At 47.3% G+C, this 24748-nt stretch overlaps 1 protein-coding gene across 3 annotated transcripts in view; it reads right to left on the minus strand.

Annotated features, from left to right (window-relative positions):
- SLF2 (SMC5/6 complex localization factor 2) overlaps positions 1 to 24748 on the minus strand; it is a 374767-nt gene that overhangs the window by 128058 nt on the left and 221961 nt on the right. For all 3 annotated transcript variants that reach the window (XM_078643649.1, XM_078643650.1, XM_078643651.1), the window contains one exon: positions 9376 to 9478. In XM_078643649.1, the coding sequence (XP_078499775.1) occupies positions 9376 to 9478 (103 nt within the window). The remainder of the gene's footprint in view (positions 1 to 9375; positions 9479 to 24748) is intronic.

Genomic DNA, 24748 nt, shown 5'->3' on the forward strand with positions numbered 1-24748 from the left:
GGCACACTGAAGTCCTGTTTCCCGTTTTATACAGAATGCGTCCATGAGAAAGCCTTCCTGGAAACTCCAGCATGCATACGTTTTTACATTGAGAGCTCTTTCTAGTAGGGAATAGATTCAACCAGGGTTCTCATCATTGCTGGAATATGCTACAGGCTACCAAGGAGCGGAATTCCTATTCATGATCCGCCGCCAGGCACCGAATGCTGAGCATGTCCACCTTGACATTTAAAGATCACGCTAGGTGGTTGATGACCAGGGAGATGCCTAGTCGCTGTAGTCTGGTCTGCCCTGTTCCCATGATGCACTGGGCCAGGGACAGACTAATTTTGCATACAGCCAGGTTCTGAAACTGGGATGGTGCAATGAGCTAAAAAACGGTGTTGGATCTAGCCCTGATCTCTTGACTGGGTGAGAGTATTCTGCTTAATTCAGAGACTCTGTCCATCACCACCCCTTGTTGTAAATATTTTTGTCCACCCTAAGCGTGGAAGGGTATACTCAGATGTGAGTCCCTTGCTCATTGCACCATCAGGATTCAAGCAAGCCGGGCCGAAGACGGCTGAAATGCCAGAAACCGGTCCCCGGAAGCTTGTTTCCTTCCCAGTGTAAGAATTGGCTTTTGTAGTCTGGTCGGCCCTGTTCCCATGATGCACTGGGCCAGGGACAGACTAATTTGCATACAGCCAGGTTCTGAAACTGGGATGGTGCAATGAGCTAAAAAACGGTGTTGGATCTAGCCCTGATCTCTTGACTGGGTGAGAGTATTCTGCTTAATTCAGAGACTTTGTCCATCACCACCCCTTGTTGTAAATATTTTTGTCCACCCTAAGCGTGGAAGGGTATACTCAGATGTGAGTCCCTTGCTCATTGCACCATCAGGATTCAAGCAAGCCGGGCCGAAGACGGCTGAAATGCCAGAAACCGGTCCCCGGAAGCTTGTTTCCTTCCCAGTGTAAGAATTGGCTTTTGTAGTCTGGTCTGCCCTGTTCCCATGATGCACTGGGACAGGGACAGACTAATTTGCATACAGCCAGGTTCTGAAACTGGGATGGTGCAATGAGCTAAAAAACGGTGTTGGATCTAGCCCTGATCTCTTGACTGGGTGAGAGTATTCTGCTTAATTCAGACACTCTGTCCATCACCACCCCTTGTTGTAAATATTTTTGTCTACCCTAAGCGTGGAAGGGTATACTCAGATGTGAGTCCCTTGCTCATTGCACCATCAGGATTCAAGCAAGCCGGGCCGAAGACGGCTGAAATGCCAGAAACCGGTCCCCGGAAGCTGGTTTCCTTCCCAGTGTAAGAATTGGCTTTTGTAGTCTGGTCTGCCCTGTTCCCATGATGCACTGGGCCAGGGACAGACTAATTTGCATACAGCCAGGTTCTGAAACTGGGATGGTGCAATGAGCTAAAAAACGGTGTTGGATCTAGCCCTGATCTCTTGACTGGGTGAGAGTATTCTGCTTAATTCAGAGACTCTGTCCATCACCACCCCTTGTTGTAAATATAGTCGCTCCAACCAGCTCTAAATGCGAAGCACCTGCTGGTGCAGAAACCAGGACCTCACCCTTATTGTTGCATTAAAACATAGCAGTGGTGTCGTCTGAGAGAACCTGAACAAGCCTCCCTTTAATGGGATAGTATTTAGTAGGAAGGTCTTCAGTGCCAGAATAATGTCCCACAACTCCTACTGGTTGATGTGGAAACTGGTCTCCCCCAGAGACCAGAGTACTTTAATCTCCACCTCTCCCAGATGACTTCCCGATCCAAGCAGTAACACTTCTGTCAACGCCGTCAGCTCAGGGTGGAGCAAAGAGTGGGGCTTGCTGCTGGTCTAATTGAAGCCCCCACTGCAGTTCTTTTGCAGTACCCTCAGAAACCTGGATGGAATCCGATAGGTTTCTGGTGCTGGGCTCATAGAGACTTTAGGTTCCACTGCAGAGACTCCATATGCCATCTGGCACAAACTATTAGTAGGATGCAGAATACTAAGCAACCCAAATGCTTCAAGAGCCACTCACACAGACACCCAGGACTGAGGCTGAAATATCAGTGTCATAGGCCAAAGGTCCTGGACTCATTGTGGCAGAGGGAAGAGCGCAAAACCGCACCATATTCAGGATTGCTCCAATGAAGGAGAGCCTCTTTGAAGGAGTCCGATGCGACTTCAGCACGTTGCTGGTGAACCCAAAGAAGTTAGGAGGTTCTCCATCTGCTAGAGATGGTCTACACAGGCTGAGGTGCGCCCGCCTTCAGCAGCCAGTTGTTGAGGTAGGAAAAAACTGGTATACTCGACATTCAAATATGTGCTGCAACCACTGCCATCACTTTTGTGAACACCTAAGCGGCAATGGTGAGGTCGAAGCGGAGCACAGCAAATTGGAAATGCTCTTTGCCCACTCTGAACTGCAAGTAGCATCTGCAAAGAGCCTGCACTTCTTGGAACAAGATGGCTAGGGGTTCCTGTTATGTTATGTTCATTTAAAATGCATGTGTATCACCCTGAGTTGGCTATTTCAGCGCAGCACCGCTTATAAGCAGAGGAGCAGACTGATTAGGCCAGAAATAGCAATGTTTTGAGAAGTTACCTGAATTTGCAATGGGCTGAGCATTGGTGTATGTGAAATGGGAGCTTGTTCCAAAGTAGGGGAGGGCAGGTAAGCAAACTATCGGCCTCCTGAGAGTGATTTAACAATATGTGGAACTGAGCACAAGTCTGCATCACAAGATCTCAAGGCTCTGCAAGGACTATAGTGGACAAGCTTTGCAGAGATGTATTTAGGCGTGTTGCCCTGCAAAGACTTGTGAGTCAGGCAGTAAATCTTAAAGATGATTCTTTTGCGAATCAACATCCAATGAAACACGTGCAGAAGAGAGGCAGAGGCCATACTAACTTGAAAATTATGAATGAGACGGGCTGCCATATTTTAAATGACTAGCAATTTGTTTAAGATAGTCTCATTTAGGGAAGCCAAAAGAGGGTTACAAAAGTCTAAGCAACTGATGACCAGTGCTTGGACTAGCGTTTTCCTCACTGAGTGTAGGAAGAGGGGAAAGACTCTCCGTAACAGCATGTGAAAGCATAAGCCAGTGGTGGCTATCACCTATTCTTTCAAAGTGAGTGCTTGGTCAAGGAGACGCCTATGTTTTTTTTACAACCAGTCTGGGAGTTGGAGCTGGACCAAGTTCAGAGGACCAGCAATTGGGCGTCCAAAACTGTTGGGCCTTACTAAACAGCACGATTTCAGTTTTGTTAGCATTCAGTTAGAGACAATCCTCTGTCATTCAAGATGCAATAGCTATCATACCTGCTGAGAAACGAGCTTTAGCACTGTTTAAATCTCGATCAAGGGTAAATATCAGCTGAGTGCCATCAGCATATGATGGACGTAGAAAGGCAAACTGTTTTGAGAGTTTGGCGGGGGAGGGGAGGGCACGTAGATGTTAAAAAAGCATAGGGCTCCTCTGAGGTAAGTTTGGATGTGGGTGGGAGGAGTTGGTTAGGCCAGTTGGGTCTTGAATAGAATGGCAGGGCATAGAAAATCTGGAGGATCCACCTTTCAGGTGTTATATTTTGCCACCACCTAATGAAGTGATCTTGCCTCCCATGATCATGTGCCACTAAGGACACATGCAAGTGGCTTCGAAGTGGATGCCACGGGGTGGGTGTTATCTGACCTTGATCGTCTGGGTGATGTTTGCTTGATCCCTGCCTCTGACAGAGCTGGGATGCTTGTTGTGGCCGCACTAGGCCATGGCATGGGCGGTACACTAATACACTAAAAATGCCTTAAAAGGGGTGAAACTGTTGAGGATACGGTCTCTCAGGTATAGAAAGGCCTAGGGAATGCACCATGGCCTGGCTTCGTTTAAAGCACTCCAACTCTGAATCAGCCGTTTCGCCAAACATGTGAGACTCGTCAAATGTGTCTCCATTTAAGAGGGTTGAAAAGCCCAGCCAAGAAAAGATAATATACTTTGATGTGTCCTGACCATCCTGGATGGTTTGCGTCAAATGGCACGAAATTCCCCGGGGTCTGGAGGCACAATCTCGCCAACCATATCCCATAAAGAATGGGTGTCTCTTCACAGCCTGTAGCTAATACTGACTGGAGGGCAAGGCTGGCTGAAGAAAACGTCCACTGTCCAAAGGTCTCAAGGCTTTAAACTCTCAAGAAAAACTGTAAGAAAATAACAGGGCTCACCCAACTAATGAAAGCCAGAACCACCAAACTCTGTTGACGTGCCTGGTCACAAAATCAGGGTCACCCGGCACCGGCCGGGGGCTTCTGCAACGTGCAGAATTATAAGAGGGCAAGAACATGGCTTGGACCAAGTGCTTTTAAGGGCGTCATTAAATGGAATAAAGGCTCCAATGTAGTTTGTTCAAATTGTAAAACCGCTATTACAACACTGGTTTTGACTTTCACAGTGGGCAACTGCAATCCCAAATCCTCTGCCACACATCTCACCACCACAGCGAAGGAAGCACTCTCTTCTGCTCATGGTCCAGGGGGAGAACATAGCCTAGAGTCTGGAAAAGTGTCCAAACCACTGGCATCTTATAAATACAGAATTAAACTGTCTTCCTCATAATGTTGGAGGGAAAACTCTCCTGCACCACCACTGTTATTTTAAGGGCTGGTTGGCTCTGGCAAGAGTCTGAAACAAAAGTTGATGGACTGCGACAGAGTGGCTCTAAGATAGAGGAATAGTTCTATCTAATACAGAATGAACTGGAGCTGGGTCTATCAGTCGAGACAGATGGATTTGGCTCGAAGTCTGATATTATATGGACAAAGTCATCGTCTGGCATGGCACCAGCAGTGGTGATGCTGGCTTGAATGTCTCAGGGACTGAAGTGGATCTTCGAGCTGGGTTTCGGAGCAACAGACAGCTCTAAAGGTGGATACACCAGTACTATACTTGGGGCCTGAAGAAATACCAAATGAAGCCAGGAGAGTTCCATAAAGGTATCAATCTCTTGCCTCTGGAAATTTGAGGTACAGTGGGATCAAATGCATAATCAACTCTTCAGCAGGAGCCGGAAAGCAGGACCGGGAGGCACCAGGACATCCTTGTCTCTTCTCAGGTTGAGAGTGATGGGACTGGCACAAATCCAGTTTGGTCTTTTTGTGCTTATGCTCAGACTTACCAGAAAACTTTAACGTTGATGACCTGTCACAGGACGGTCTAGAAGTGTTGGAACAGGTCTGCACCAATGACTTTGAGAGGGAGCAGGAGTTCTGAGGTTTCTTTCAGTGTTCAGCAATGTACAGCCTTGGGGTTCATGAATGTGCACTCCTCGCAGGATTTGGAGTCATGTTCTGAACCCAAGCACCATAGGCTAACCTCATGGGGATCTGTCACAGGCATCTCTTTGTGACAGTCCCTAAAATGTTTTTAGCCCTGTAGTTTTAAGAGGGGGCATAGCCCTTGCACATTGGAAGAAGAAAATGGAGAACAAACTTGTCACAAGCTGGGGAAAAAGTTGGGAGCAAGCAGTGAATCTGCGTAAGAAGTGGGGAAAGAAAGAAACATCAGATTGCTGGAGTGGCACTTACATGTGGCTCCATCTCTCACTTTTGGGGAGGAACGAAGTCAACATGGAGTCACAAGACGCCCACTCCAGGCGAGCAGGAGTAGTACTGTTAAAATCTTAAGAAAGGACAGTTGTTGGTAGTCTGGATCCTGCAGTGTGGTTGCCACTCCCAACTATTGAGGCCAAATCCATGATCTGTCTCTTGGACTTAAGAGCATTGCAGTATCTTTAGTATCTTTATCTTTTCAAACATAGGCTCCAGGTGGAGGCCGAAAAGATCCTCACCATCGAAGGGGACACTAAGAAGGTGTTGCTGGAGTTCAGGACAAAAGCATTAGCCATGAACATCTCCATAAAAGGATGCTGTTGTTAATCCCCCAGGAGGCAATGATAAAGGCAATTAGGGTGCATCAGATATTTGTATAGGAGAGTATCTTCCCGTCTTGGAACAACTAAGTGCCTCTCTTGCAGTTGCCAGCTAGCAGGGGTTTAATGAGCGGAGTCATTCTTCCAAGAGGTAATTGGTATATCTGGACAGAAGGCCTACTAAATTGGCAAAATTACACTGAGTAGCCATCAATTGCCCTACTTCCGTTCTCTGGAGGAATAACATCTCCAGTGCCCTGGCCAAAATCATGTTTCCTGTTGGTATGTTTTACAAAGGAATTGGAAGGCACATAGTTCTAACAAATTTCTGGCACGGCTTTATGTTACACTATGACATGCTATTCAGCATTGGAAAGAAGTGCACCAAGTGCTCCATTTTTTAAGAGCGTTTCTGTCAGGAATACAAATTCTGCCTCCAATACAGAGTTTTACATTCTGGTGGTCAGCAGCCCTCTGGATGTGTTGTGATAGGACATTTTGCCATTCGATGAGGAAGCTTGAACTGGGTAGGGCTTCGAAGATGGGTCTTTTTGGGGAGTAACAGCATAGTCATGCAATGGGCTGCCTCCCTCATCTGTTAGGGCGGACTCTCCATAAGATCCATGGTTTGTTCTGGCGTTTGTGTGTGCAGTATGTCCCGGTGACTGGATGCATGTTTGTAGAGAGACTACTTTCCCAAGGCCTCTGTTTCTCCAGGATAGGGAAGCTTTAAACTCTTCTTAAACACCCTATAAATCAGTGAGCCTTCTCTTGGGGAATAGTTGATAGGTGGTGTCTCTTATCCTGTACGTATTACAATGTGCCAGTGATAGGACAAATGTATATTTTTCTCTGCCTAAATCAGGTTGTTCTGCCATCTCCTCGAAGGGTGGCTTCTCAACAGGCTGATGTTGAAGCTTCTACTGTACCAAGATGGTATATGATGCACAGATGATTTAGGGGCAGTGATTGGTGCAGACTGTCAAAGGTTTTCCTGTGTCGGCTTGGAGCACCTAGCAAGGTGCTTGAGGCTGATGGTTTGCATTGGACCTTAGGGTCCACTCGAGGTCAAACCCCAGCGGAAAGATCGGATTACTGTGGATGGTGGAACCTTAGGTACACTCTGTGTCCTGGGTGTGGGCTTCACTGGGTCCTGGAGGTGGTGCTTCTCGAAATCAGAGTCCTCTGAGGAGAGGTATTGTGCACTCTGCTCCCTTTGACATCTTGGGATACCTGATGGAGCTCTTTTCCAACTCTGAATAGGTCTCCTCGATCTCATAAGTGAGGAGTTCAGGTGATCACTTTGCCGCTGCATCCAGAAGTGCACCCACTAACGTTATCTTCAGAAACCAATATTATTTTTATTTCCAGAGACCTGGTAGGCTGACCAGTTTGATTCAACATTTCAGACCCATTTGTTAGTCTGCCAAGAGGAACTTACTTTTATATTTACAGCATAACTGGAAGGGTGTGTGGTTCAAATCCTATTTCCCCCAATTAAAGTCATTCTCATATCCCCCAGCCCTCATGACCTCTGGTCGGATTTGACCTGATGTCATGCAGTGTCCTCGTGTCTTGTGGGATGCGATTCTAAAGTCTAGAATTGAAAGATTTCTTTCTATAGTAAATCACTTGACTGTGGCATCACATACCACTCCAAAGGATTGTAAAATGTTTCAAGGTTTCTGTGGTGTTGCACTGAAATAATTCAAACTCAAACCAATCTCATTCACCCAAAGTGGCCAGGAGAGCCTACCCAGAGATGGCGATACAGACCAGACATCAACTATGGGGTTGAAAGGACCAACGGCCTATGTGTGGTGCCTCAGAAGGACCACTTCAGAATGTTGAGAAGCTAAATAAATTACAGCACCCATCCACTGGAATCCCCAAGCTTCAACTAATGTTAAAATAAAACAGTACTTTTTTTAAATTGCTGGATGCAGTTGGATATTTTCCATACTGGGTGGTACCCATACATTCAGGAAGACAGACTCCTTAAGCAGACACAATTTAAAGGCAGGAGTTTTAATTGCTGTAATATATGTAACCGCTAAGCTGATTTAAAGGTTTGCAGCATCTGATTCAGTGATGTCTCACCTAACTACCTCCTGAACTGAGATGGAAGAGAGGTGAGTGAGTGAGTGTGAGGGAGTGTGTGTGTGATGCACAATTCTTTTTCTCTGTAATGTAGACAGCTGTTAGTGATTCTTTGCACTGCGCAGCAACAGAGCGATCTCCTGACCTACGAAGACAGACCCAAAAAGGTCCACAGTGTTCTTGGATGATGAATTTCTTCGAGATGCAGGTTTTCCTCTACAGAATGCAGGATTACAACTTCTAAAAGAGTATGCAAGAATTTCTCCATTTCTCGGACCAGCAGCACTTTCAGCAGAATTATTAGGTCCTAGCTTCTACCCAGATCTGGAAGGAGAGCAGCCACTAGTAGACTGCTGCTCCTAAAACACACGTCTCTCTGTTAGTGTGTAGTGTCAACTTGAAATAAAAAGGATCTTTGAACAAAGTACTGATCTAATTAGGATATATTTATCACCAGAACTATTTAGTCTGCTCTCTTGCATAGTTTAACTTTTAGGGGCTCCTCCAATCAAAAACTGCATGGCCTCTGTGTAAACAATTGATGCCAAGGCCATGGACAACAGGAGCCCTTTATGAGATGGTGTAGACAGCAGGCCACATTCTTTGTGAATGTACATCATGCAAGAAGGGGGAATAAGCTGAAAGTATTCAGGGATTGCAGGCAAACTAAAAAGGCATGAATCGGACACCCACCATCCACAGGACGCTGTTGCCCTCTATTGCAAGACACTGTAGGATATAGGAGGGGGAAGCCAAAATTGTTTCCTTCCTGTACTCTGTCAGACATGTACATGTTAATCAAAGCAACATGACTGCCTTTAAGCGGGGTGCAGACTCTATGTTGAGTACATACCACAACATAGCAGCAAACCTCAGCGAGAGGTATCTGGCAGAATAAAGTGTGGACCCAAAGATAAAAAGCATTTGCTATGCAAATGTCTGTGGTATTGCAAACAGCTTAATTTGGGGAAACAGCTGGGCACTTTGTTCCTTGTGGGCATGTGAAAATATGAATGTTAAAATATACTGTACACAGCTCTTTGTTAAATCTTATCCTATTTTGCATATATATCAGCTTTTAACTGTACACTTATTTTCTTATCTACTTTGTTCCACGACTCAAAACCGTAAATTAATATGAAACAACTTTCTAACCTTCAAGAATAATTTCAGTCGTAACTCCAGTTCTTGAGTGGTTAGGTAATTATGTAATCAAGTGCATTTTGTACAATGAATAGAACATCTAGCAAGCAAATCGAGGATTTGAAAATGTTCATTCCTATGATCTATTTGAACTTAAGAAAAAATCTAGCACAAAAACTAAGTGTCTATTTGTTCCCAAACGCATGCACTACAATCTTTACCTTGATTATATTTATGATGTTTGTCTCCGGCAAGCTTGAAAAAGCTTGACTTTTTGGGCCTTGTTGGTTTTCGTCTTGGTTTACAGATTTACTCATTTGAAACCTAAAAGTCAAAAACATTTTTTTTTTATTTAGCGAAAACCATGCAAATTTTTGATTCCAATTTTGGGACACTGGGGATTTCTTTCAACAGGTTCTAGAAGACAGGTAGTCTAATTTGTGTATGAACAATGGAATGTAGGACATATTTTATTAATTAAAAAGCTTTGGTAATGCCAGTAGTTCAGGCAAATAAAAGGAGTGTCTTTTTACTCAATGGCGGGCATATTCACTGTACATGCACTTTATCACTAGTCTTTACACTTATTCAACCGTTCATCTATCCACTAACTCATCTTGCATTTACCCAGTTACACACCCACAATAAAAAACATACAAACTCAACAATATATGCAAGATAAAATAAAAGACAGATGTAGAAAAAAAACATGACTGGCATGTTCTTGCAGTAAGAAAACTAAACAAAGCAGAGGTTATTGCACATAAGGTAATACTGTAATATTTTAAATTTCCGACATGACCACAATAGTTAGAAGGGGTTTGCCATCTGAGTGGTAAAACTGTGATACAATAGGCACAATACCTTTCCAAGATGGTCACCAGATGAAAATCAGTGCAGCCTGCAAGTACTGTCTTAGAAGCTGTAGTATGCTTAAAAAACACTAAAGCAGAAAAAGAATGAAAGAAGCCCAATATAAAGAGAAAAAATAAAACTAAAGGACTGGACCACACGTGCTATTTTTAAGGTGGAGGAGCCAGAAGCAATTTGCTATCTAGCCTTTCAAAAAAACGTAAACATAAAGGTCAATGCGAGAGAAATTGGGCAGTGAGGGCACATCGCAGAGGAATAAGTGGAGCAATACAATAAAAACAAAACCTGGTGGTTGGAGGAGGGGAAAAGCAGCACACGAGACAGAGTGATATGAGAGGGCAGGGATAAAGCACAAGCGGGATGAGAGGAGAAGCACACAATTGAGAGCAACATGGAGCATGGTGATAGACGCACAGAAGGGAAAAAGCTGCAAAAAACATTAACACTCAGAATATTTAAACAAAATGAAAAATCTATGAATGTGAGTTGGGGAAGGATACAAGTAAGCCAATCAAAAGACAATAAAGAGGTTATGCTAAGGGTAGGGGCAAAAACAAAGAAGAAGGGAAGCCAACAAATAAGAAGCAAGCAAATGAGGGTCAAATAAAGCCAACCAACGGTAACCAATGGGCTGTCTGTGAGCGCACTGTACATTCTTGGTAAGAACACAAAAGGATTTTCATACCCAAACAGCTTGCGCTGCCTGGTAGGCAAGACCCAAAATAAGAGACTACCCGTTCATGTACAGGAATATATGAACATAACTTATTTGAAAACCATTCTGTGCGGGTACCACAGGAAGCATGATAAGTAGGAAAGCCTGAAAATCAATTATCTTGACTATGTGAAACCAATAAAAAAAAAAAAAAAATTAAAAAGGAGCTAATACCTGGGCAACCATGGCCTCCAATAGTCAATAGGTTTCAACAAAATCAGTATCACTAGTAATCACATTTCCCTATTAAGAATAAGCTCAACTGTGGTGTGACACTGTGTGAGAATTACGTTCTTCCACTTTGCAGATCACAGAAAAGTCGGCACACAGGTTTATAACAGACTATTTCCTCGCGTGGCTGGCCACTATCTTTTTCTTCCAACATTGCCATGTGCTTTCCGTCTTCCTCCTCCCCCTCGCACTAGCCCACTGTCTTCTTCCTCACATAATTCAGCCAACCTCTCTGTGCATGTTCAAGGTCATCAATATTTTCCTTCTTATACGATCTTCTACCTTTTACCTCATAATGCCCACTATCATCAAATTACAGCACGATAACTGTCATCATTCATGCTACTTTCTTAATTGATCTACTGTACATCCCCGTCATCTGGTTGCACCCAGCACCATTTGCATATGCATATCATCTTATTTCTCTCCCCTTATTGCTTGTTTGTCAACTTGATCATTTCTCTCTCCATCTCTCCTGTCCCGCCTCCTAATTGTTATTAAAACTTTCCCCTTTCAAATGCGTGCCTGCAGTTTCTACTGGTACAGGCACTTCTGAACCCCTGCATGTAGCCACCATACTCACACATACATTCTATCTTTCTCAGTTGTCAAACCTGCCCTCCTCTTGTTCCTTCTTAATGCAGCAGCTATCATCCTTTCCCCTTCAAGCCTTTCATCCAATCTGACACACTCAAGTATGCCTTCATTACTGCACACATATCCAGTAGCATTTAACTTCTGCACATGCCCCATACCTTGCATGCATGCCTTCCAGCTTTTCTTCTCGTCTCGGTCATAATCCAAGACCACAGACATGCATACAGTCTTCTTCCCACAGGTGCCGGTGATTCCCTTTCCTTTCTCCAGGTGCCAGCCATCCTATCCCTTCCAGCCTTCTTTGTGCTCAATGGGACTCTTCTTCCTATTGCATCCCACTGTGCACGTCACCATCCCCTTAATTCTGCGCACTGCAAGTCCTCTTTCCACTCTTGCTCTACTTGTGCATGCCTGCAGTCCTCTTCAGCCTTTGCCTGCATCACCTTCCTCTGCCCTTTCATCAAATGTTGATCATACGCACGTGCCTGCCTTTCTATTAGTCAGCCAAACTTATATCCGTCTGCTCACCATACTCTTCTAATGCACCATGACCTCAAGTGCTTCTTCACTACCCTAATTGGGTGCCAGTGCGAGGTGGGAAGTCCAGTATGGGTCTTGTAGCAGCGTTCTGGATGATTTGGAATCTTAGTATGAGTTGCTTGGAGATTCCAAGGTAGTGTGCGTTGTCAGATTCAAGCCTGCTTGTGATGAGTGCTTGGGTGATGGTCTGGTGTTTCATGGCAGCCACTTGAAGATCTTACGTAACATAAGTGGGATGTCAAATCACAAGGTGCTCACTCCATTGACTTTTGCAGTCATGGTGAGTTTGTCATCTGGGATAATTCCCAGGTTTCTAGCATGGTTGGTGGGTGTTGGGCCTAGCTCTGATGGCCGCCAGGTGGAGTTCTAACTTATCAGAACTGAGCATCAGGCAGTTAGTTCTTGTCCAGTCTGCTACCATGGCCATGTAGTAGGTGGAGTTGGTTCTGGAAGTGGTAGTCTGGTCCATCAGGAAGAGGATTAATTGGGTGTAGTCAGCATACGAGATGACCGAGGCCTTGATCTCTGCATTATTACCTACCACGCATTGGCCAAGAAGCAGCCCAGGGAAGGTTTCCAGGCTTATTCCACCAGAGACAGGCTGCTAGAACTAGGTTGGTACATGGAGTGGCTGTTCAGAATATTTGTCAGGCTGCTACATGGGCTTCACTCCAAAAGCTCAAGAAGCACTACTCTCTCGACAAGCAGGTCCATCGAGATGGGTATTTTGCCCACTTAGTTTGCTGTGCAGTTTCCACCAATCAGTAAGAACTGTGCGTTTGCGGACAACAAACTTAGGATGATGCTAGACTGATTGCATGCACCCCATAGGATATGTTGTCCCTTGGATCAGCAAGCTCGCAGTGCCAATGTTAGCCCCCTAAACCTAAACAGGGAGCAAACAGTTCTGGCAGCCACGGAACATGACAACTCTGTTCCCTGAGGAACCTTGGTGACAGACTTCAAACTACCGCTCAGTGACTCGGGCTTCCTTTTGCTCAGAGAAACATACAAAGAATACACAAAGGGTCGTTTTCAATATTACTTGAAACAGAGTGATTCTTGTTTAGAATATATGAGCTGCGATGATTAATAGACAGAAACAGATAAAAGCTATAATGAGTGTCACCACAGAAGAAAATAAAGAGCTCCACCATCTTGTTGAGACAAGTTATATATGCATACATATATTAGAATATAACAATCAAGCATACCCCTACGATGCCAACCCTAACCTATGTTTCTAGGGTGTGAATGTATGGTTGGCCCCCGTCTTTGTCACAGACTGGACAACCCTCACAGAGATGTCAGTCAGCTGCTAAGCGACAGTTTCAGCATGCAGGGACCCCTCGAGGTCAGCAGAAATGTCTCCTCTGATAATGCTAGAAAACAAAAAGGCTATATATAGAAAATGGCATCTTTTTCTTAGGTTGAGATTTTGAACGGGCAAAATGCCACCCACTTAAGTAGCCCTATAAACCATGTCCCAGGTCTGCTACTGCCGCCTGAATGCAGTTTTAAACTGCCAAGTCTATAACTCACCTTTTATTGCATATACGTCACCCTTAAGGTAGGCCCCCTAGGTAGCACTAGGGGCAGGGTGCATTGTAAATAATAGTTTGGACACATACTTTACGTTTTACATATCCTGGGAGTGAAAAACTCCTAAAATATGTTTCCCCTCTGCGAGGCCTAACTCTCCTATAGGATAACACTGAATTGCCTTATTAGATTTATTAAGTGCTAACATTTGATTGGGAACAGATCAGCATTTTGTGTTTGAGAATTTGGAAATTAAAAGTCCTCTTTGAGGTTAAAGTCAGATCCTAATTTTACAATTTTGAAAAAGCAATTTTTAGAAAGTTGGTATTTTCCTGCCCTTCCTATTTGGTGCCTGCAGCCTGTTCATGGTTCACATGACTGGGTGTAGTTGGCAGTTGGACTTTGTTTATTTGTCCCAGTCAGCCACACAATAGAGGGATTAGGTGTGCCTAGAAGGGCCACAAATTTGGGAGCTGGGCACAGCCCCACTTGTAACAGGGTAGGCTGTGCGCAGCCTTCACACAAATGACTGGTCCCCCGTGCATTGTTTATGCAGCCAGCTTGGAACTAGGCCAAGAGAAGGAAATTCTCTAGAAACTTCTCCTACTTCAAAGGCAGAACAAGGTATAACAATAGGACTCTCAGACCCACTCTTTGGTTCACTTCCTGGACCTGCGGAAGGACTCTCAGAGGACTGCCTGCTGCTGTGGCCAGCTGTGTACTTGAAAAGCCCATCTTGCTGCACCTGGTGGACTGCTTTGCAGCCTGAAGTCTGCCTTTAACCCTGAGGGGCCTGCCCTGCTGTTTGAGCCCTGTTCTACTGCTGAACCCACAACTACCAGAGTGACTGCAAGCGCTAGTTGGTTGGCCTCCTGATCAGAGCCTCAGGGACAATAGAGGCTCCAACCATCTTGAACCCGCACTTGGACTCAGACCAGGTGAGTCCTAACCCCCCCGAAAGTGTTGCCCCCCAGTCCTCAACTATTGGTGGTAGTGCTAAAGGTGCCCAGATAGCCAAAAGTCAAATATTTGGGCTTTGAAGATATTTGGTTAAAAGCTGCTTGGAGAACCAAGAGAAGACAGAAACAACCTGCTTGTCTAGCCACCCAAGGTAGATCGCCGGTCGGCCTGACTTGGTGGCAGCTCCTGCTACGTTCTTCTCCAATGCAGCAAATCCTGTTTACGGGGACTTTGCCCAAGAGGTATGCGGCCTCGCGGAACCCTCGTCTGCTACAGCAGCAAGCCTTGTTCTGCTGGATATTTTCAATTCTCCAAAATTTTGCTTAAATCCGAATAAATAAATGTTTAGTGCGACTTCCTCCAGCAGATCCCCGACAATGAAGCTCCCTTCTCGGATACCGCATGCAGCCTTGCCCCGCTGAACTTTACCTTCTCATTAAATGTTCTTCAGAATTTCTTCTAAGTGCGAAGGTAAGCTCGGACCGGGCCAATCCACTCTTTGTATCTGACCTATGCTCCCTCTAGTCAGCCATATTTTTTACTTTGACCAAGTTTTATACAACTAGATGTCTGCAGTTGGCGCTTTGATCTATTAGGCACTAGTTTTTATCTTAAACTTTTAATTTTGATCACTACTGACAGGATTTTTGTCATTTTGGCGTCAAATAATTTTTCAAGATTGGTGTGGGACTTTTTTATGTTTAGTGTTTTCACTTTATTACAGTTTGTGTGCTGCATAAATATTTTACAGACAGCCTCCAAATTAAGGCTGACTGCTTTCGTTCCAATCTACCAGAGGCTTAAGCACAGGTTACTTGGGTGACTTTTGTGATTTACCCTGGCAGGGACTGTTGATGCTTGAACAGGGGTCACCCTCCATTCAACCAAGAACCTAATTTGTTACACTCACCCACTGCGCCACAGTTATGGCGATGAGGAACACTATCTTGAGGGTGAGAAGCTGTGAAATGGCTAAAAAAGGGCCACACATCAGGATGGTGAGGATCACGTTCGCATACCACTGAGACATGATAAAGGTAGAGGGTGGAAGCAAATAGTTGCAAAACTTTCAAAAACACCTCACAATGAGTGATTTAAACAAAGACCGCTGATCTGGCAGTTGCAAAAAAGTGTAAAAAGCTGACCGGTATACTTTAACTCTGTCCAAAGCAAGTACATGCTAGGCTAAGGACAACAAAAAAAAAACTATACTTCGGATAACCAGGCTTGAAATGGGCCAATCCACAGAGTACTGCACCACAAACTTGTCCCAATGGCAGGCATATATTGACTTTGTTAAGGGACGTCAGATTGTCTAGATAATACAAGCATCCTCAGGAGGGAGACTGAAGACAGTCAACTGCTGCTACTCAAACTCTAAGCATGGAGGGGAGGACTGTGCAGGCCCAGGTGAAGAACCCTACCCTGTTGCTGCGACAGAAGAGCCTCCTGAACAGACAGCCTGATGGGAGGACAGATGCTCACAAGTTCTGGATACCAGTGCCTCCTTGCCACATCTGGTGCCATTATGTTGACTTGGCGCTGGTGGTTTCGGATCTTTTTCATAACTTGGGGCAGGAGAGGTATCAGCTGGGAGACGTACAGGAGTTTTGAGTTTCACTCTAGGTGGAAAGCACCCCAGAAGGAAAGATGCACTGGAAACTCTAAAACACAAAACTGTTGACATTACACGTTCTCAGCTGTGGAAAATAGATCAAGCCACTCGTGGAAGAGACCTTGTGCCACCTCTGGGTGTAAGAGTTTTTCGTGATCAGCTAGCTGTTGCAGACTGAGTTTGTACGCGCTGGCGTTTAGAGATGCCATCAGGGTATGCACCACCAGCAATATCCCCTGATGTTCCAGCCACTTACAGAGTCATATTTGCCTTCTGGCACAGGATCTACAACCTCACCCTACCCTGTTTGTTTTAATATTACATGGCGGTGATTTTGTCCGTGAGGACCTTCAGCAGCCTTCCTCGGATAGTAGACTGGAAGGCCTTCAACATGAATCGGATGGCCAGCAGCTTCAGAAGGTTGATGCAGAGCCGGGTCTCCGCCGGAGACCAGATGCCTCTGATTTTCACATCTGCCAAGTGGCTGCCCCAACCCATAAGAGACGCATCGTTCACCAGTATTAGATCTGGGTAGGGTACGGCGAGGGGTCTGCTGTTGAACCAACTGAGGTCCATAAACTACCACTGCAGGTCTTTTACAGTATCCTCCAAAATCCGGTAGTGATCAGAGAGGTCCTCTGATGATGTGCCCACGAGTCCTTTATATAACACTGCAGAGCCCGAATATGCCACATGGTGTGCTTGCCCAACAGGCTGCAGGAAACCATCAGTCCCAGCAGCCTCAAACATCCTCCCTGAGACCAAGGAAAGAGGCTGAAATATCGGGATCAAAGCCCAAATGTCCTGGACTCTACATTCTGGGAGGTAGGGGAGACAGAAAAACGGAACCTTGTCCAGAATACCTCCAGTGAAAGAGAGCATGTATGAAGGAGTCGGGTGTGACTTTGGCAGCTTGAAACTGAACATCAACAAAGTTAGGAGGTTTGTAGGGGATGACTCCAGCCTTCAGCAGCCAGTCGTCAAAGTAGGTGGCAAAGCTAAAACCCCTGACCTCCAAAGATCTGCTGCAACCACCGCCATCACTTTCGCCAACACCAGAGAGGCATTGGTGAGGCAAAGGGGAGCATCGTTGAACACGAGATAACACCCGTGGACCTGCAGGATGTGGAAATAAGCACTCTCCATTTCCAATGATAATATATAGTCTCCAAGGTCAAGGAGAGACGAGACCTGGGCCAGGGTAAACATCCTGAATTTGTCTTTCGCAGGGAGAGGGTGAACTTCTAAAATAGGATGAAGGACTCAGTCCTTGTTCGGCACCTGAAAGTAATAGAGGTAACATCTAAAGTTTACTTCCGATGCCAACACCCTTTCTCTGGAACTTTTAAACACTTCCTGCTGCAAGAGGGACAATTGGTCCTCAAACAGTCATTCGGAGTATGGTGGAAGGGAGTGGGGTGACAAAAAATGGTAGGGCGTAACCTGCTGGACAATATGTAGCGTTCACTTGTCCGAAGTGATCGTTTGTCACTCTGGCAAAAATAAAAAGCCAGCTACTTCCTCCAACAGCATTGATATGTACCACTCAAGACAAATTAAGAGGTTTATAGCAGCGGCAGGAGGAGGCATGGAAGACTGCACACTGCCCCACAGCTTGCCATTCAACTTGAAGGTGCGTGCACACCTGAGCAGAGGTAATGTACAACTTGCTGCCGCCTTTTTCTCTCCACATCAGCAAAAAGCTCATTTTCTTTAATATCGAGGGGGTACACTCTGCATGGGGCTCATTTTCTTATGTGAGCAACTCTATTCTACGTGTAACACCATGTAGTACTATTTCTTCTCCTCAGCAAGGTAAAACAAACGAAATGCAATACATAGAACATGGCAGAGATGTCTGGATATTTAACAAAGAAGTAAATGAAACGAAAACATTCAAAACAGTAGAAAAAATCTCAAAGGGAATGTCGATGAACGACAGCGAAAGAGAGAAAACTGAAGCAGTCAGCAATTGAACTAATAAAAAGAACAATTGATCATATGATCAAACAAGAATTAAGATGGAAAGACCGTAGATCAACCCATCATTAGTTGGAATGTGACTAGAGCCTTATTCCTGTGTCATGTAAAGTTATGTTTTGTGCTGAAAAGCAGAATATAGGTAATCTGGCTTCTCCTTAGTCAATCTGCAGTGTGGATGAATCTGCAAAATCACCAAATCTACTCCACAAAGAGGCTAAAATGAAAGAGTGGCTTCCATGCCCAAACACTGAAAAAGCTGTGCTCAAGCTGCCTGTGCCTCAGTGGATTGTAAAACATTCTAGGTCGCCCAGTATATTCAGATTGAAATCCGCAGCCAATAAGAGTGGTTTATTACAGCAATCTATTACAAGTTTTTGACAGGGGTTTTATCATAATTCCTGAAATCAGAATGGATTTGACAACCAGTAACATGACCACCCATCATCTTTAGTCCAGTGGCCCAACTCCGCCAAAAATTGAGTTCCGTTTAGATGACACTGTTACTCTTAGATCATGGGCTCTTCACACTTCATAAAGGGCCACACAACATTTGTCTGTCAAAAGCAGATCACTAGTTCGATCCAGATACAATGTGAAAGGTTTCTTAATATTAAAGTGTTGCCACTAAAGCTACATGGAAACGTAAAAAGATAGATCGGATGCACATTATTCCCTGGAAGAAAGGGAATTGGCAAGGGTGCACATATGCACAGGTAAAGCTGTTGATGACATACACATGCAAACACTGTAATGTGTGCCAAGTCCTGCATTAAAAAAGCTATAGAAGCAGCTTTCGGTTTCACCACTAGGAGACAGTTAACAGAAGTTGAGAATGGTTCAGACCCAGAACCTTAAGAAGAACATTTCAATGCAATCCTTCTCAATGGTTCCATACCCTGCCAGCAATGTGTCACCCCCATCATTCCTTTCTGTTATACCATAAACCTCAAGAAGAAATATGAAGTGGGAAAAAAGATGGCTGAAACTAGTTTAATGTAGGATTTCTCTTATAATTTTCAAGCCACACCTATTTAACTCTCTGCTACACTGCCACAACTAAACATATCATCCTCGATTTGTTCTTGGGACATCAGCCAATGTCGCACTTTTTGTAATGTACAACAGATTCTATTGCTTCGTTCTCTGAGAGCAAACAGGACAACAAAAGCAGCAAAATAAAGACAAAGCCAAAGAAAATAATGATGGCCTCACCTGAGACTAACTGTCCATGTGCGTTACCACCTAAGGCTGCCCATTCGCAATTGGGCCTGCATGCGTCCATTATCTACTGGGCCGATCTGCGCCCATTTGTCAGTGTCCTTCACTGACTTTCTGCACCAGTCTGCAACAAACTCTGTCTCCGCCGTCACCAGTCTGCGGCTGTCTCTAGCCATCTGTGACTGCTTTCATCTAGGTTACTTTCTTGTAGCCGTCTAGATCGGTTTGCCTGTTTCCTTCTGTCCAAATCCCTCTGTGGCAGTTTCAATGTAGTTCCATTGAGGAAGTCTCCTTCTGCAGGCATATGTCTGCCTTCCACTTTGTCAGCATGACGCTGAGTTTGTCAGTCCATCTTCAACTATCTCATTCTGCCTTCCTCTTTCCATCCATCCTTCAGGCTGGGAAATAGCAGTGTCCGACTTTCTGAATCTGCCTGTCCTGTCTGTGTTAGTATGTCTTCGGTTTTCAGTTCTCTGTCCATCTTTGTGTGGCCTGTGGTCAATCTTTCTTAAGCTGTCCATGCATTCAAGTACAACACGGACCATGTGAATGTCCTAGAAGTACCACAGGACATCACGAAACCTCTCGCTGTTGGATTATGTGGGACTTGTGGGACACCCCCGCGCCGCACGGCCACCAGCTGCTGCGTGTGCCCCTTTGCTGTGCCCTCTGCCTCGCTGCCTGCCTCGCTGCCGGCTGACCCTGCTGTCGTTGCTCTGTTCTGTTTTTGCAATCATTTGTGCTTGTTTTTCTTCGTATTCTTTGCCCGTGTTAAGCGTTTTTGACCCCTTTTGTGCTCGTTTTTCTTCGTATTCTTTGCCCGTGTTAAGCGTTTTTGACCCCATTTGTGCTTGTTTTTCTTCGTATTCTTTGCCCGTGTTAAGCGTTTTTGACCCCATTTGTGCTTGTTTTCCTATCGTAGTCTGTGCCCATGTTAAGCGTTTTTGACCTCATTTGTGCTTGTTTTTTGTAGTTTCTGCCCGTTCTCCTCCCTGTTTCCCGCCTTCCTCGCCGCCCCCCGCTTCCCGCCACCACCGCCGCCCCTTTTTTCCTTCTGTTCCCTCCCCGCTCCCGCCTCCCAGCTGCTCCGCCCACCCGCGCACTTGGCCTTAAATGGCGACCGTGCGACACAGGTGAGTGTGACCCACTTGTGGGACACCCCCGCGCCGCACGGCCACCAGCTGCTGCGTGTGCCCCTTTGCTGTGCCCTCTGCCTCGCTGCCTGCCTCGCTGCCGGCTGACCCTGCTGTCGTTGCTCTGTTCTGTTTTTGCAATCATTTGTGCTTGTTTTTCTTAGTATTCTTTGCCCGTGTTAAGCGTTTTTGACCCCTTTTGTGCTTGTTTTTCTTCGTATTCTTTGCCCGTGTTAAGCGTTTTTGACCCCATTTGTGCTTGTTTTTCTTCGTATTCTTTGCCCGTGTTAAGCGTTTTTGACCTCATTTGTGCTTGTTTTTTGTAGTTTCTGCCCGTTCTCCTCCCTGTTTCCCGCCTTCCTCGCCGCCCCCCGCTTCCCGCCACCACCGCCGACCCCGCCCTTTTTTTCCTTCTGTTCCCTCCCCGCTCCCGCCTCCCAGCTGCTCCGCCCACCCGCGCACTTCGCCTTAAATGGCGACCGTGCGAACGCGCAGCGTTGACGCGCAGCGGGCGCGCCGATTGTGCGCCGAAGGCGCGCCAAAGGTAAGCCCGTCTGCGCCCGTCCGCGACCGGATCGCGACCAGCGCCAGGACCCCTGGCCCCCACCGACGGAAGCCGACCCGACGAACCTACAACGCCGCCGATCTCACCGCACTCAACACCGGCCGCATCCCAGGATGTCATCGAGCCGCCCCGAAGCACACCCACGGACCCTTCAGCTGCCACGCCTGCAAGTTCACCTGCATCCGGACTCATCCTGCACCAGCACTCGCCAAGCCGAACATCAGCAGCAACCACCTCAAGTGCATCCTGCTCAACACCCGCTCCGTCCACAGACACGCCGTAGAACTCTGGAACCTCCTCGACACCACCGCCCCTGACGTTGCCTTCCTCACCGAGACCTGGATGAACGCCTCCTCAGCCCCAGACATCGCCATCGCCATCCCGGAAGGCTACAAGATCATCCGGAGGGACCGCACCGCCAACCAGACGGGAGGAGGCATCGCCATCATCCACAGAGACACCATCCGCATCACGACCAACACCGACGACACCCTAACCACCGCTGAACACCTGCACTTCCAGATCCACACCAACCCGAAGACCACCCTCAGAGGCACCCTGATCTACCGACCCCCGGGTCCACGCACACGATTCAGCGAGGACATCGCCGACTTCGTCAGCCCGCATGCCCTCCCCTCCGCCGACTACATCCTCCTGGGGGACCTCAACTTCCACCTGGAGAACAACAACGACCGCAACACCATCAGCCTGCTCGACAACCTCGCCAACCTCGGACTCAAGCAACTGGTGACCACCCCCACCCACCTCGCCGGACACACACTCGACGCCGTCTTCTCATCCAGCAAAGACGTCACCTTCAGCCACGCAACAGGACTCCACTGGACGGACCACAGCTGCGTCCACTTCACCTTCAAAAGAACGACGATCCACCACCACCAGCAACAGGTTGCCCGAAGAAGCTGGAACAAGATCACAGCCGACCAGCTCACCGCTTCCCTGAGCCAGCACCCCCCCGCCAGCTCAGCGAACCCCAGCCAGGCCGCCGACAACCTCACGAAGTGGATCAACAACTGCGCGGACGAACTCGCCCCTCCGAGAACCCCACCCAACAGACCCTGCAGCAGAAAAACACCATGGTTCACCGACGAACTCAAGAGCTCCAAGAAGAACGGTCGAGCCCTCGAGAAAGTCTGGAGAAGGGAACCAACCACGGACAACATGACCACCCTCAAGCTCGCCACCCGGAAACACCACCAACTGATCCGCGCCACCAAGAAAAATGCATACAAGGACCGGCTGGACAACAACGCACACAACTGCAAGGAACTCTTCAACATCGTGAAAGAGCTCTCCAACCCCAACGCCGGAAACAATGACATCACCCCGTCGCAAGACCTCTGCAACTCCCTCGCGTCCTACTTCCACAACAAGATCGCGGACATACACAACAGCTTCAGCAACCAACCAACGCAAGCCACAACCGCATCAACGCCACCCACCACCACCCTCCGCACCTGGACTCCGATCAGCACCGAAGACACCATCCGCACAATGAACTCCATCCACTCCGGATCTCCGACTGACCCCTGCCCTCACCACGTCTTCAACAAGGCCGACGCTGTCATCGCACCCCACCTGCGGGACATCATCAACACCTCCTTCGACACCGCCACCTTCCCTGAGAGCTGGAAGCACGCCGAACTCAGCGCTCTTCTCAAGAAACCCACAGCAGACCCCACCGACCTCAAGAACTACCGTCCCATCTCGCTCCTCCCGTTCCCGGCCAAAGTCATCGAGAAGACCGTCAACAAACAACTGGCCGCCTTCCTCGAGACGAATGGATCCCTCGACCCCTCACAGTCTGGCTTCCGAGCGAACCACAGCACCGAGACCGCCCTCATCGCTGCCACCGATGACATACGAACTCTGATGGACAACGGAGAAACAGCGGCCCTCATCCTCCTGGACCTCTCCGCGGCTTTCGACACTGTCTGCCATCGCACCCTAGTACAGCGCCTCGGCAACATCGGAATCCAGGACAAGGCACTGGAATGGATCACTTCCTTCCTCGACGGAAGAACACAGAGTCCGCCTACCACCGTACAAGTCAGAGGCCACCAAAGTCATCTGCGGCGTCCCTCAAGGATCCTCACTGAGCCCCACCCTCTTCAACGTCTACATGAGCCCCCTCGCGGCCATCGCACGCCAACACAACCTCAACATAATCTCCTACGCCGACGACACCCAGCTGATCCTCTCCCTGACCAACGACCCCGCCACCGCCAGAGCCAACCTGCACGAAGGGATGAGAGATGTAGCCGAATGGATGACGACCAGCCGCCTGAAACTGAACTCGGACAAGACGGAGGTCCTCATCCTGGGCTCCTCGCCCTCCGCCTGGGACGACTCCTGGTGGCCCCCCGCCCTGGGCACCGCACCCAAACCAACGGACCACGCACGCAACCTGGGCTTCATCCTGGACTCCTCCCTCTCCATGACCAGACAAGTAAACGCCGTCTCCTCGTCTTGCTTCAACATCCTGCGCATGCTACGTAAGATCTTCCGGTGGATCCCCACCGAGACGAGGAAGACGGTCACCCAGGCCCTCGTCACCAGCCGACTGGACTACGGCAACGCCCTCTACGCCGGAACCACCGCCAAGCTCCAGAAGAGACTCCAGCGGATCCAGAACGCCTCGGCCAGACTCATCCTCGACATCCCCCGACGCAGCCACATCTCCGGACACCTGAGAGATCTGCATTGGCTCCCGGTCAACAAGAGAATCACCTTCCGTCTCCTCACCCACGCGCACAAAGCCCTACATGACCAAGGCCCGAGCTACCTCAACAACCGGATCAACTTCTACACCCCCAAGCGCCACCTCAGATCAACCAGCCACGCCCTCGCCGCCGTCCCCCGCATCCGAAGAGCGACAACAGGAGGAAGGTCCTTCTCCCACCTGGCCGCCAAGACCTGGAACTCACTCCCGACCGACCTGCGCCTGACCCAAGACCACCTCTCCTTCAGGAAGAAGCTCAAGACCTGGCTGTTCGAGCAGTAACGGCACCCCCCCCCCCCCACCCCAGCGCCTTGAGACCCTACGGGTGAGTAGTGCGCTCTATAAATGACCTGATTGATTGATTGATTGATTGGGTGTAGCCAAAGGGGGAGAAAGTGGCAGGCGTTGGTGGACAGCAAGTGTGTCAGAAAGATGAACACTAATGATAAAGTAGATGCCTACGAAGGGAGTGCACAAAGTAAACACATACTGTAACAATGGTATTTAGTGTACAAATGTAACAGTCCTGATCAGGTGACACCTTTCACTGGCCCCATGGTTAATCCATCAAAAAACAATAAAGACCTAAAAATTTCAGAAAACTAAACAGAGGGGGCAAGCCATTTAACAGAAGCAAACCAGAGGATAATTGAAGGATGCTATGAGCAAACAGAACAATGACTATAAAGAAGACTGGAGAAGAGCAAATAAAATCTGTCACAGAGAGATGCCATAAGAAATAGAAAGGCAGACAAAGAGCTGACAAAACTGCCACGAGAGAAACACAAGACTTTTTTTAAAAAGAATTGCACACAAAAAATGGCCTGCATCTCTTTGCTTCTCAATTGACCTACTGCTCTAAGTCTTTTTGACAACAGGGCA

This window comes from Lissotriton helveticus, chromosome 5_1, assembly GCF_964261635.1.
Source record: "Lissotriton helveticus chromosome 5_1, aLisHel1.1, whole genome shotgun sequence".
Classification (NCBI taxonomy): Eukaryota; Metazoa; Chordata; class Amphibia; order Caudata; family Salamandridae; genus Lissotriton; species Lissotriton helveticus.